Below are 13,236 nucleotides of genomic sequence, written 5' to 3'. Positions count from 1 at the left end.
GCAAGTTATTTTTGTTAATTTTCAGATAAATCATTATATTACTGCTGTTGTTTCAAAAATACTTATAGCTTGCTTGTTAGCTCCATTTTAATGTCATTGACTAGCTTGCCCCTACCTTGATTCTCCCTTTAAGCTCCGCTTGTGTATAAATGCGTACTACTGTTGTGAAAGCTGAACTCGGCGAACTAAGTTTAACTCATATGGCTTTTGTATGCTGAATGCAAGTTATTTTTGTTAATTCTCAGATAAATCTCTATTTATTGCCTTAAAATTTGTTTTAGGAAACCGGATGGATTCTGGAAGCGTTGTGATTGAAATTGCGTTATTGTTGTTCCTTGATGTTGAGGAATTTGTTGGATTCTTAGCAGAACAGCGGTTATTTTGAACTAGAAAAGAATCAGTAGTTAGATCCTAGCTTCGGATCCAAACTTGTCTTAGACATATTGTTTAACAAAACTAGCACAGATGATTTGGTATTTAGTAAGAAATAGAACAAGGTCTTTATATCATTCTGGTGGGAGGTACCCGGTGGATTAGTCGAGATGCACACAGGCCTGGCTTGCACGACACCGTCATAAAAACATAGAGTTAAAACGCCTTCGGGTCTGCATGTTACTTGAGGTGAATGCTCCGACTGGCAAACGAATACAACAACAACAACAAGGATCTTTTGCGAACTCTATTGTTAGTAGGAAACTTCGCATGATGTGGCCAACAAAAAAACATGTGTAAAAGAACAGAGAAGGAAAAGAAAAGGAAGTCGATTTTTTTAAATCTTTGAGAAAAAAGAATAAGATAAATGAAAATTGTTCAATGAATCTGGATTTTCTAACCCCACATGTTTCTTAGGTTTTCTCATGGATGCATTAAACAAAACTATTGAAACGAACAATTTATTTATTACAAACTGAATCTTTGGCCGCCGGATCTTGGCCCAAATTCGTGGATATACGTGCAATTTGATTTTTTTAGTGCCCAAATGTTTCATGGCTGATCTTTATTTTGTAACTTCTTCTGGATTTATCGGAACCAAGTATAAAATAATATAATAGTAGTATTAGAATTCGTTTCAAGCATTTTGAAACAACCAAAATATAAATAAAAATTAATGTTAATAATATCATTTAAAATTATATTGATGGTTCAAATTGAAGTAGGGACAAAAAATGCTAGGTGTTTTTCCTGGTAGACAAAAAAATTGGATACTTATGTTGGTGAGAGGCAATAACCCATGAAATATTTGAAGTGCATGTAAGATAGCTTGGTCTCTAATATTATTTAAAATATCAAGATAAAAAGTTTTATTCTTTAATCAAACGTATAAACTGTAAACCAGAAAATATTAAGAACAAAAGTGTAGTTTCGAGCCCACAAAAAACTGTGTTTCCTTAAGGAATTTAATCCCTTCACAATTGCCCAAGGTTTGGATTAATTCCTCCCAGGATAGAATGAAAATATTTTCTGCAGTACTGGCAATCGAAATTGCAGAACTTCAGTGAACTCAACCAACGGAGGTAATCACACAACACTTTCTGTTTTTCTTTCTTTGAAAACAATGCAAGAAGAAGGTTGAAAAGATTTTTTTCTTTTCTTTTCAGAGAGTAAAAATTTGTGATTTCAGTGTGTGAAAATGAGGCGAAGCCTCTGAAAATTTATAGCCATCATTGGAGGTCTTATCAGATGCGAAGATGTCTGTTGGGAAGGGAGGTGTTTGTTCGAAAAGAATAGACTGTTGGGATTTAATTTATTCCGTGAATTAATGTAATTAATTAAATTTTGCGAGAATTAATATTAGGAAAAGGAAAATTAAATAATGAAAGTGGAAAATAAATTTGGTCCAAAAAGATTATCAATCAAGCCAAGCGATGATAGCGCGACGGGAGGTCCTCTTCTCAACTCTTTATGAGCTAGAAGATGTGCTTCTACATATAAGCACACACATATCACTTTCCACTACCAATGTGGATGAATGCTCACTTGGAAAAGTTATTTTTCCAAAATTTCATTTACCTCAATTTCCCAATTCACACTTCATCTTTAAAGTCCATCACTTTGTGACTTTAAAACCCAACAAAAGAATATACACTAAGAGTATTTATTTCTAAATAAATCTCACCGGTTTTATAGTCATAAAAATGTGAAATGAATATGTATATACATAGAATTGGTTGACTCTAGGATGAAATCTTGGATTACCTCTTATCTTTCTTTCTCGTCCTTAAGCAAACCAATCAAGAGAAAAGACAACCTTATCCTCTCTTCCTTTCTCCTCATCTTCCTAGAATAATTAAATTATGTTTGGGCAACCAATTCCTTTTAAAAATACTTATATGGTATCTGTTACTTACTGATCTAAATAATTTAAATTTATATATATTGCGCAAAATCCATGAAAGAAGAGGAAGGCACCCTAGGACAACCAATTCTTTGAACACACAAAAAACAGCAACAACGCCATGCAAATGAAGATTATACAATTCATACAAGGTCGGTCACCAAAACAAACATTAAAATATTACAAAATTAGATCAAGAAAAAAGAGATATAAAAAATGACAGCAATATTATATTAGATCAACTTATACAAGGTCTATCACATAAACAAACATTAAAAACTACAATATATAATATATCAAGAAAAACAAAAAACATAAAAAGACGTAAACTTCAAGCCAAATTATTATTCAACATCGTCCATCAGAGTAGACCGTCCTTAATTACCCAAAAAAATCCACTAATTATTCTTAAAAAAATTACGTACGCGTTTGTAGAACAAATCTTATCTGAATCTCAAATAATCATATACTTAAAACATCTCCTATATATACTTCACACACACACACACAAAAGATTACACACACCACACATTCATATTTACTAACCCTCCTTCATAAAATCTTGCCAAGGCCTATACTTAGAAGTTGTACGTACTACTTTGTTGTTTTAATTTATTGACCTGAAACACAAACTTTTTCAATCAACACATCTAATCTATAAAACTCTCTTTTCATAGTCTTTTTGAAAACGCACTTCACTCATTCGATTTCATATTTACAAACCCTCCTTGATAAAATCTTTGACAAGGTCATAGCTTGGTACGTAGTTTATTGATTTGAAACAAAAAGACTATCAATCAATTTGATCTGACCTTCAAAACTCTCTTCTTACACTCCTTTCGAACACACACTCCACGCATTACAAATCCACCTTGATAAAATTTGACAAGGAAGGTCGAAGTACGTACTAATTTGTAGTCTTTATTGATTAATTGAACGAAAATTATCAATAAATTCCATCTGACCTTAAAAACTCTCTTCTCATACTCCTTCCGAGCACACACATCACTCTTCATACTTACAAAGTACAAAACCTCGATAAACTCTTGACAAGGTCATAGCTCAGCAGCATATATCTGTTTGTCGTAGTTTTTATTGACCTGAAACACGAATTTCTTATCAGTCAACTCGATCCGACCTTTCAAATTCTCTTCTCTCACTCCTTGTTCGTCATTCCTGTAGGCGTACTAGCAATGGAGATATCCTTGAAGATGAATAACTATAAAGCGGACATTCTCCCAATATTATTTATTCACAAAGAAGGTGGAAAGAACAAACTCATGAAGGGTGCTAGTCATCAACTAAAAATCATGGCAAATATGCAAAAGGAAAAATTAGCCAATAATCTCTATGAAGTGCTTTCTCTTCGTTCTACAGATGTAGGGTTTGAAGAGATAAAGAAAGCTTATAGATGCAAGGCTCTTCAACACCATCCTGATATTTGTCATCATTCAAATAAAGAAGAATCAACAAGACAATTCATTGAGCTGAGAAAGGCATATGAGACTCTTTCCGATCCAATTTCTCGACAAATTTATGATTATGAGCTGAGTTTGATGAATTCTAGTGACAATGAATTGATGTGGGGAAAGTCTAAGGAAAATAGGAAGACAATTTTCACTAAGGAGGTATTGGAAAGACAACTTGATGGGTTGAGAAGGCGATCTTGTAATAGAATGGAGAAAAAGAAATGTACGTTCAGCTAGAAATTATTTTTATTTGTTTCAATTTATGTGATACTATTTCTTTATTAGTCTATTCTAAAAACAGTGACATGTTTATGTATTTGAAAGTTAAATTCTCATTTTACCATCGATGAGAAGCTTTAATAAGCCACACAAATATTATAACATATTTATGTTAAAATACTAACTTTTTTATTCCTAGTTTTTTTGTTTTGCAATGAACTCAAATGTTTAAATAACCTATACAAATATTTTGAAAAATGAGTAACTGTGATAAAATTTTGAACAATGTCGCTGGTTTGCAGCTATAATCAGTTGCATACAACCTGACATGACTATCTATGCATCGCAAAAGGATTTGTGGTTGGTGACTTGAAGTTTAATATACACGGTTGATTGCAATAAGATGGAAGCACTAAGAAACTTATTCCCCGGAATGAGAGTACAACAAAATACGTCTTACTTATAAAAAGATTTCATATTCAGGCAATTGCATAATTAATGATTGCTTTATGATAGATTTGAATTCATAATTTTGACTGGGAGAGGGAAACTAGATTTAGTGACCCGATTATTTCTGAGAAAGCTAGTTACAGATCTAAAATTTCTACATTAACTTTAATGGACTGCGATCCTTTCAGTTCTGAAATTTTATCTGTTTACTTATATGGTTTTCAAACCATGTTCTTGGATTCTTATGAACCCATACATCAAACGATTGGGGATTAGACCGACGAATTGAATCTTGCTCGACTGCATTTTCAGTCTCTGTGGTCTCGCAAAGGATCGCTTTCATTCTTCATGACACCAACCGCTGTATTGCTGAACGCATTACCATTGTCCATCTATTCAATCATTATTGAGACATTGCAAAATATCAAATACCAGAGAGTTGTTGGTTGATGATGAAGGTTGGTTGATGATGAAGGATGATAATACTAAAAAGGTATAGGAGTTATTGGAGCAGCTTGTCAAGCATAAAATAAATATTGCTCCAGAACTATCTTCATTTGTTCAACGAATCAACTATACACCAATGGATGATTTAAAGCCAAACTTTAATAAGATATTTGAATTTATATAATAAAATTATGGGAAAAGGGTCAAATTTTCCCTCTAAGTATGGTTTATAGTTTAAATTTGCCCTCCGTCAAAGTTTGGGATCAAATTTGCCCTCCTCGGTAGCATACTTAGTATATTTGCCCTTTTATGAATGGAAATGTGACTTGGACTAAAAAATTCGCCACGTAGTCTCCTAAACCCAATTATTTTAACACATGGCCCGTGACCCATTTACCCCATCATATAAGTGTTCCTTTGTCTGTTTCGTAGGTGTTTTATGTGCAGTTTCTTTTTCTTCTTTTTCCTTCTGTATTGACTCATTTCTTAGTTAATTTGACATTTGTTTTTGTATTTAACTTTAATCAAATCATTAGTGTTTGTGTACTTGACTGAAAACAAATTATTATTATTATTTTACCCTTGGATAGTTTATTGACTGTTTACTGTTAGTTGTCTGTTTTACAGATTCACAGTGATGGTAAGACTTGAAGTGATTTTTCACTATGGCGGAGAGTGGATTAAACTTCCAAAGCTGGTCTATTCAATTAAATTTCAGAAGAACTCTAACTCGCATTTCTGTTCTCTCTTTCGTTCCCTCTCTTTTCTAAAATAAAAGGATTAGGGTTGTATTATTTTATATGATGGGTAAACGGGTCACAGGCCATGGGTTAAAATAATTGGGTTTGGGAGTCTACGTGGAGCCTATGTGGCTAAATTTTTAGTCCAAGTCACATTTCCATCCATAAAAGGGCAAATATACCAAGTATCCTAATGGGGAGGGCAAATTTGATCCCAAACTGTGACTGAGGGCAAATTTAAACTATAAACCATACTTGAAGGGTAAATATGACCCTTTTCCCTAATATTATTATTATGCTTTTGTTTAAATTTATTTATGACGGTGGTGTTTGAACCTCTCTTGGGGAAGTCTTTCGGAAACACTTCCCTTATCTTCCAAGATAGGGGTAAGGTCTGCTTACGCTTCCAAATTTCTCCACATCCCCACATTGTGGGATTTCCTTTGGGTGTGTTGTTGTTGGTGGTGGTGCGGTGGTGTTTGAGCCATCTTACACAGATCTTTATCATTCAGAAAAAAATTATGTAAAGTTTTAAGAAATGTTCAAGGTAGCATAATATTTTTTAATTTCTCATAACTAGTAATATCAATCTTTTAGCTCTAAGAAGAATGTCAAACTAGTTTCTTACATTTCCAACGATTCAAATACATTTTGAAGTAATAAACAGCTTAGTACACGTGTTTCAAATTCTTATCATCTAGTGATTTCAAATTTTTATAACTAAATCATACAAAGAGTACTTCATTACCAATCTATCTCTAAATAGCTCGTAGCTAACATAACTTTTTGATAAATTGTCGCCAATCCGTCGGTAAATAGGATTAACGTTGAATTTTGTTGATTAGCTAAAAAATTTGTTCGTCGCTAATCACTACTTTTTTAGCAGTGAATAAAACGACAATAATTTCATACATTGGAATAGCCTAAATCTGTTTTGAAGTTAAAAAATGGCTCAATCCACTTGGGCTTTCAGTTTTGGGGAAAGTTTACTTTTTCTAATTGGCCGGCGTTGATTTCAGTTTGTGAATTCAGGAGCTTAAATTGGAGTTAAATTGGCCTTTATTCATGTTCACCTTTTGTACTGTCGGCAAGTGTTGTTTTAAACACAATAAGTGATAAGTGAAATAAATTTTTGATTCTCATTAAGAGAAACTTGCATTTAGAATTTGGCGCAAGCCCCATTTTTAATCCAGTATTAGTCTACTTTGGTGTATTCTCGTTGCAATATCACGGCTTAAATGTGCAACAAGACATATTTCTATTTATTGATAATATTTGTTTCATCCAAGCAGGATCCATACATGGTCTTCTTTTATAGGGTCATGTTGTTTTTGTTTACTTAATCCTTTTCCCAAAGAATTTGGCAACACCATTTGAATTTACGTGCAAAGGGCATTTAGCACGACAGAATATAATCCACAACTCTTGCTCATTTGATATCCCATAACTCAAGCAATAAATTTCTTACAACTAATATTAATCTCATCTCATCATTTTGGTGCAAGTTTTCAACCTTTTATTTCTTTTTTCGTGTGCTAAGAATGGAAGTAGTTTGAGTAAATTACATGATCGACGGAAAAAGGGTTAAATCAATGGCAGAAAAGAATTCATTAGCAATAATATTCTCAGAACGGCTATTGAGTTATTTATATTTTGAGGTGAAGTTAGTTGAATATTTCAATTATCTCCTACGGTAAAGTTTTTTTGAAGAGATATTACATTATATTCTTCTTCTATTGCTTAAAATGAGGCTACACACATTGAGCAAACTTGACACACACACGAAATATGGAGGTTCAGACTACATCGTATCATTAATGAGAAATTTGGAACCATATTGATCGTCAACGCACTCTTTCTAACAGCAAGCCAGAAAATACCAATAAAAGGTTCAAGACAAGAACATGTTGGTCAATTAATTTTAAACATGTTCCATTTATTTTAAGCAATCTAGTGTCAACAAAACTCCAAATTTTGTCCGAGTGTCAGCTAAATTTCTTTATTATTTTTATTCAGGAACGAACTCAATAACTTATTTCATCTTTGCTGTGTTTTGTGCATTTGATTTTCATTGCTTACCTCAAAATTTTGTTCTTATATAGTTATATTTTGGATATAGGGGATCAATACCAGAAATTAGATTCAAATTCTTTAGTCCCCCAAAAAAAAAAAAATTATGCATGCATGAAATAAAAAAATTACTAATGGTACATTTGGAAACTTGTGTGTGATCTGGATACCTTTAATTTGTGACCTTGTACTGGGATCAATTGATAGGTTATAGGTAAATACCTATTTCTGGATATTAATTGTCTTCTGGTTTCCTTTTGCTTGCTTATTACTAGGAGATAGCTATGTCATTTACCTATATAGAGCTATAAACATTAATTGCATGCATTATGTTATAGTGTTTAACTATCTGGAAGAGGATTGCTTTTCCACAGAGACTTATTCCTTGCAAAGAACGACTTAATTCCATAACACCTCAATATTTGAAACCAATTGTACAAAATAGCTAACTGTTGTCACATTAAATATGAATATCTGACTATACATTTTGTACCTTGCTCAAAAATGATCAACTAAGGAGATCTTAGATCAAAAAGTAGTCTGTATGCATATATGTTAGCCATTTTTAGCAAAGCAATAGTCAATAATTACAAAATGATACTAACAGAACTGTAATTGCGAGCTCCCGGGTTATGGAAATTGCAATTTCATAGTTTAGTTAGCACCAGCTACAATTTTAGCCAAAGCGCAAGAAGTCTTTTCAGATGCTCCTGCAGGACTAACATCTGTACTCCTCACAGAATTACTCTGCTTTCGCTTCAACGCAACTTGCAGATCATAAAAAATTTCATCCTCAATCAAAATTTGCCAAAATCATAGCAATACATGCTCTTTTTGTCTCAAGCAAGGAATATTTGCCAAAATCATAGCAATACATGCTCACTCTGTCTCAAGCAAGGACTAGGATATGCATGTCCCTAGTGCGTCAAAAGGTCTAAATAATAAAGGCATAGTGACTGGCGTGCGACGCGCCCATATAAAAGAATTTGTGCAAACTGAGATTTGGCCATAGAAGGATCAGATCGTATCTGAAGAACAGTGGAATGCAAATTTCACAACTCGTAAGAGCGATTCTGTTTTGGTCTGACGGTGAAAGGAGTCACAACACAATTTTCTTGGAAACCAACAGAGGAATGAAGGAAACAATGTGTTACTGAGCAGGAAAAGTAGAGGCAGCTTCAACAGAACCATCTTGAACCTCTATAAGCAAAAAAGCATGTTTAGATAGTCATAGCTCATCTGAGCATTAATTAACTTAAATCTCATAGAGCATCTTGGCATTAGCTAGTAATATACTACTTCAAATCAGTACAACCTCTTGCTTCTTCAAGTTTCCATGTTTTATCACTTAACAAGACTATATTAGTTGATAGCTATGTTGCTCAGACTCTTCAACAATGGTGAGGGGTGCGTGTCGGATCCTCCAAAAGTAGTGCGTTTTTGGAGGATCGACACGGGCACGACATCATTTTTGGAGAGTCCGAGCAACATAGGTTGACAGTTCCAAATGACATTCATGACCTTAAAAAGGAAAACAAAACAATGGTACTAGGATGTTGCTCCACTCTAACTCTAAGAATACAAAAAAGCAAAAATATAAAAAAAAATAAACTATCCCAATCCCAAAGGTAAAACTTTTGACTCACCTACTGAGAATACTAACTAAGAACAACGGCATACTAGTACTTTAGACTTTTTTTTTTTTTTTGATCAAGTACTTTAGACTCCTTCTAAAGCCAAGCTTATTAGAACTCTGGGCTATTGAATAGGTTCCATATCATCAGAGCCAACTGATCCGCTATGCAGAACAACAACCGGATATTCAGATTGATCAACTACACAAGCATAACACTCTGGGGGTTCAGAGGACTATTAAGAGTTTGATGCCTCATTTAAACTGCTTTCCAAGCATTATGAGTTCCAGAGATGAATCTTTACAACTTCTAGATTAATTGGGATGATCGGGCTAGTACTAGAGCATCACGAGCAGAAACCAGCTTTCTAGACATGAAAATCTGATATCATAGTCACAAAATGTGACTGAATATGCTTTGATACGTACCCAATAAAACGGAAGAGAGGAAATTCTTGAGGATAACTTCATGATATCATCATTTATGGACGGAAATACAAGCAGTTAACTCTTACTTCTCTAACACTAAGAATAAATCACAAATCAGGTCACCCAAAATAATGAGCTATAAGTTGAATCAGAAAGAAACAACAGAGGTCCTTCTTTGTAACACCACCACAAAAAGAAATAAATGCTAAGACAACAACAAAAATGTATCACAAAATACAGTCACACAATCAGAAAGAGGAAAGGAAATTACAAAAATGTTATCTGAATTCTCATTCACAATTACATCTACAAAGAACAAATACCTCATGTTCGAGTACAAGACGAGTCAAAATCATCTGGAGCAACTCTAGCAATCCAATTGTTAAGTGTCCTCTTAATATCAGCATGATTAACATAAGCCAATTCATACATACTACACAAATTCACCACAAGTGTCTCATTCAACGCTACTGTCGGAACCCTCTCCAAAGAATTCTCCAACACCTTAATAGCATCCGATAAATCCCTCGAATACATCAAACACAAAGCCTTATTATTCATAGCCACCATATCCATTCCGTCCCTCTCGATACACTCTTCGTACTCCCTAACCGCAGAGACATAATCTTTTTCCACTATATACATCAATGCCTTACTCCTACTCACCAAATTTCTCAACCCCACTTCACTTCCACTCGTTATCATTCCCTCCACTGCGTTAAAAGTCTTTTTTGCCCCCTCCACATCTCCATACTGCATTTTCACATACCCTAATTTCGACAACACATTCGGATCATCATCTCCACATATTCCAATCAACTCATTCAACAAATCCAAACACAATTTGAAATCTTTTTGACTCAAATGATGACTAATTATCGTATTCAATACCAAAATCTCCCTTCTTTTCCACAAATCTTTGCTGGGGCTCGTTAAAGTTGTGAGCTTTTTTGATCTAATAAAATCAATAAGTGTATATAACCTGTCAAGTGATTTCATGGATAAACAATTAGTCATTTGAAGGATAAACCTACATGAAAAGTAGGATAAGGGTAGAACTAATACAAAAAGGTAGGATAAAAGATAAAATAGGATTATTAGATAATAAGTAAAGAGAAAATGAGAAAAAGAAATAAGGTAACGATGCAATCACACCAAATCGGTTGTTACACAAAATGAGACTTCTCGTCGTTACGTAACAATGGATTCAACGATATGATTCAGTAAAATTAAGGGAAATTTTCAAAAATATATAGCCCAACATAAAATATTACGCCAGATAGCCCAGTATACAATATTATGAAACATTATACCCAGGGGAAAGCATTATACATATTGTATCAACCTCGTATAATAGTGTATAAAGTTGTTTATACGCAAATATGGGCTAAATCGGGTAACGAACTCAAAATACGGGCTACGCGGCGTAAATATTTTCGCCCAGTAGACATAGAGCGTAATTTTCCCTAAAATTTTAAGTAACAATCAAGTCAAACATTATATTTGAACTAACAATGCAATGCAATATAATAGTTAAATCTTGTGGTCCTAAATTAAAGATGTGTGTAATGTACTAAAATGTCCTTTGAATCTGGTGTTTTTAAAATTTTCATATAGGATGTTTGAAGTATCAACTTACTAAATACAGAAAAAAACACTCTTTTAGGGATAGGCCAAAAAAAGGAAAGTAAGACACTGCATCAATAAATTGCCATGTGAAACGATGAGATCACACCAAAATGGTGGTTACACAAAATGAGACAAAACGATGGATTTAATGATACGATACAATAAAATTTAGGGAAAATTTCAAAGATATACAGGCCGACGTAAAATATTACGCCACATAGCCCAATATATAACATTATACAATACTCACTCTGTACTAATTTAGTCTGTCCCAAAAAAAATCTCACCTTATAATTAGAAACAATATAATTTTAAAATTCCTCTTTTACCCTTAACGAAATAATTCATAGCCACACAAATGTTAAAGTATGTTTTAAACCACACATTTTAATAGTCTTCATTTCTTTCTTAAACTTTGTTTCAAGTCAAACACGTCATTAACAATCAAAATAAACATTCTATTTAAACTAACAACACAATACAATACCTGTCCAGCGATTTCATCCGTTGACCGAGAGAGTAAGGTAGATAAGCATGTAACCAACGTAGGGCAAAAGGGACAAAATTACCCTTCATATTAGGGTAATGATTAGGGTAATTCTGGTAATAAAATTGCGGGGTATTAAAATCATCTTGTTCTCCGTTTTCAAGTAAAGTATCGAGTTCTTGATTAGCGTCCACGTGGCGACGGAGTTTAGTGAGTGCTAACACATTGAAGGTTAAGTAAGTAAGGTGTTCGTGTGGTTTAGTTAAGAGATTAAGGGAACGCGCGTTGGCGATTTTATCGAGGATTGATTTCCACGCGCCGCGGGTGGCTAAGGAATGGAGATCGGAAAGGGAGTGGGTTAGGGTGTTGAGGGATGTGTATGGGTTGGATAGTGGATCGGGTTGGAGTGGATTCGGGTCGGGTTGTGGTGGATTTGGGTCGGGTTGATTGGTGGTGTTCATGGTGGAGAGAGGAGTTGTGGAGTTTTGGATTGGGGAGGTAGAGGTTTGATCTGGATGTTAAATGTTTGTTCCTAAGTGTGAGGAAAATGACAAAAATGGTCCCTTGTGTTTAAGGGTTGGTTCAGGAAAGTCCCTAAAGTATGCACCTAACAAACAAAAACTAAGCTAGACAGTAAGAATGCGTTTGGTCATGAAAATTAAATATTTTTCACTTTATTTGAAATTTTGAAGTTGGAGTTGTGTTTGTTTATAGTTTATGTAGAGAATATTTGGTAGCTTGAATGTTTTGTAAGTGAAATGTGAAAATAGGGGTTTAGATGCTTTCCAAATTTTAAATACAATTTCAAGTTGTCTTTGAAATTTATCCAAATTTAAATTTGATTTTGAATAAAAGTAAAAAGATATTCCGGAAAAACTTCTCATGGCTAAATGGGTTATAGAAAGACATAAAGTATTTAGTAGTAGTTGCACCTCAGAAAGTTATATCAGACTTGAGAAATAAATTCATAATAACAAAAACTAGAAAAAATATAACTATAAGTGTGTGTTCCCGGTAATTTCCTTTTTATTTGTAGTCTCGTCAAATTTAACAATAGATATTTGCAAGAGACTAAAAATGTTAATTTTTGACAAATTTAAAAGTCTAAACCAAGTTAAATGCATACTTAAGGGACTATTTTGAACCTACACTCAAACAAAAGGGACCATTTTTTTTATCATTTTGCTCTCGTAAGTGTTAAGGCTGTGGTTTAAAAAATTACGGGATCTGATCATTCTGATCTACTATTGATTTTGGAAAATGTTCTCTTCCTTCAACTAGAGCTTAATTAATTTGCATGATAATTAATTGCGGGGTATTAAAATCAT

General features: G+C 33.7%; 2 protein-coding genes across 3 annotated transcripts; one reads left to right on the top strand and one right to left on the bottom strand.

Annotated features, from left to right (window-relative positions):
• Positions 1-2,866: 2,866 nt before the first annotated feature.
• LOC132066937 (chaperone protein dnaJ 20, chloroplastic-like) lies at positions 2,867-4,842 on the top strand. Its single transcript, XM_059460123.1, has one exon. The coding sequence runs from the start codon at positions 3,529-3,531 to the stop codon at positions 4,039-4,041; it is 513 nt and encodes a 170-aa protein (XP_059316106.1). The 5' UTR covers positions 2,867-3,528; the 3' UTR covers positions 4,042-4,842.
• Positions 4,843-8,517: 3,675 nt separating this feature from the next.
• Positions 8,518-12,380, bottom strand: LOC132068454 (uncharacterized). 2 transcript variants are annotated; one of them, XM_059462052.1, is made up of 3 exons: positions 11,909-12,380; positions 10,116-10,774; positions 8,518-8,930 (listed from the first exon to the last, which is right to left on the bottom strand). In XM_059462052.1, exons 1-2 carry the CDS (start codon positions 12,367-12,369, stop codon positions 10,117-10,119), a joined length of 1,119 nt encoding a protein of 372 aa, XP_059318035.1. In that variant the 5' UTR covers positions 12,370-12,380; the 3' UTR covers positions 8,518-8,930; position 10,116. The 2 variants fall into 2 exon arrangements, with proteins under 2 accessions (XP_059318035.1, XP_059318034.1); XM_059462051.1 differs by lacking the exon at positions 8,518-8,930 and having other exon boundaries at positions 9,896-10,774.
• Positions 12,381-13,236: the final 856 nt, after the last annotated feature.

This window comes from Lycium ferocissimum, chromosome 8 (assembly GCF_029784015.1).
Source record: "Lycium ferocissimum isolate CSIRO_LF1 chromosome 8, AGI_CSIRO_Lferr_CH_V1, whole genome shotgun sequence".
NCBI classification, from domain to species: domain Eukaryota; kingdom Viridiplantae; phylum Streptophyta; class Magnoliopsida; order Solanales; family Solanaceae; genus Lycium; species Lycium ferocissimum.
This window is presented reverse-complemented; position numbering and strand designations above follow the sequence as displayed.

Bases quoted from the DNA above. Each gene is read 5' to 3' on its own strand.
- LOC132066937 (XM_059460123.1), top strand. From the start codon at position 3,529: ATGGAGATATCCTTGAAGATGAATAACTATAAAGCGGACATTCTCCCA.
- LOC132068454 (XM_059462052.1), bottom strand. From the start codon at position 12,369: ATGAACACCACCAATCAACCCGACCCAAATCCACCACAACCCGACCCG. The intron at 10,775-11,908 runs GTATTGTATTGT...ATCACTTGACAG, and splicing joins CGGATGAAATCGCTGGACAG to GTTATATACACTTATTGATT.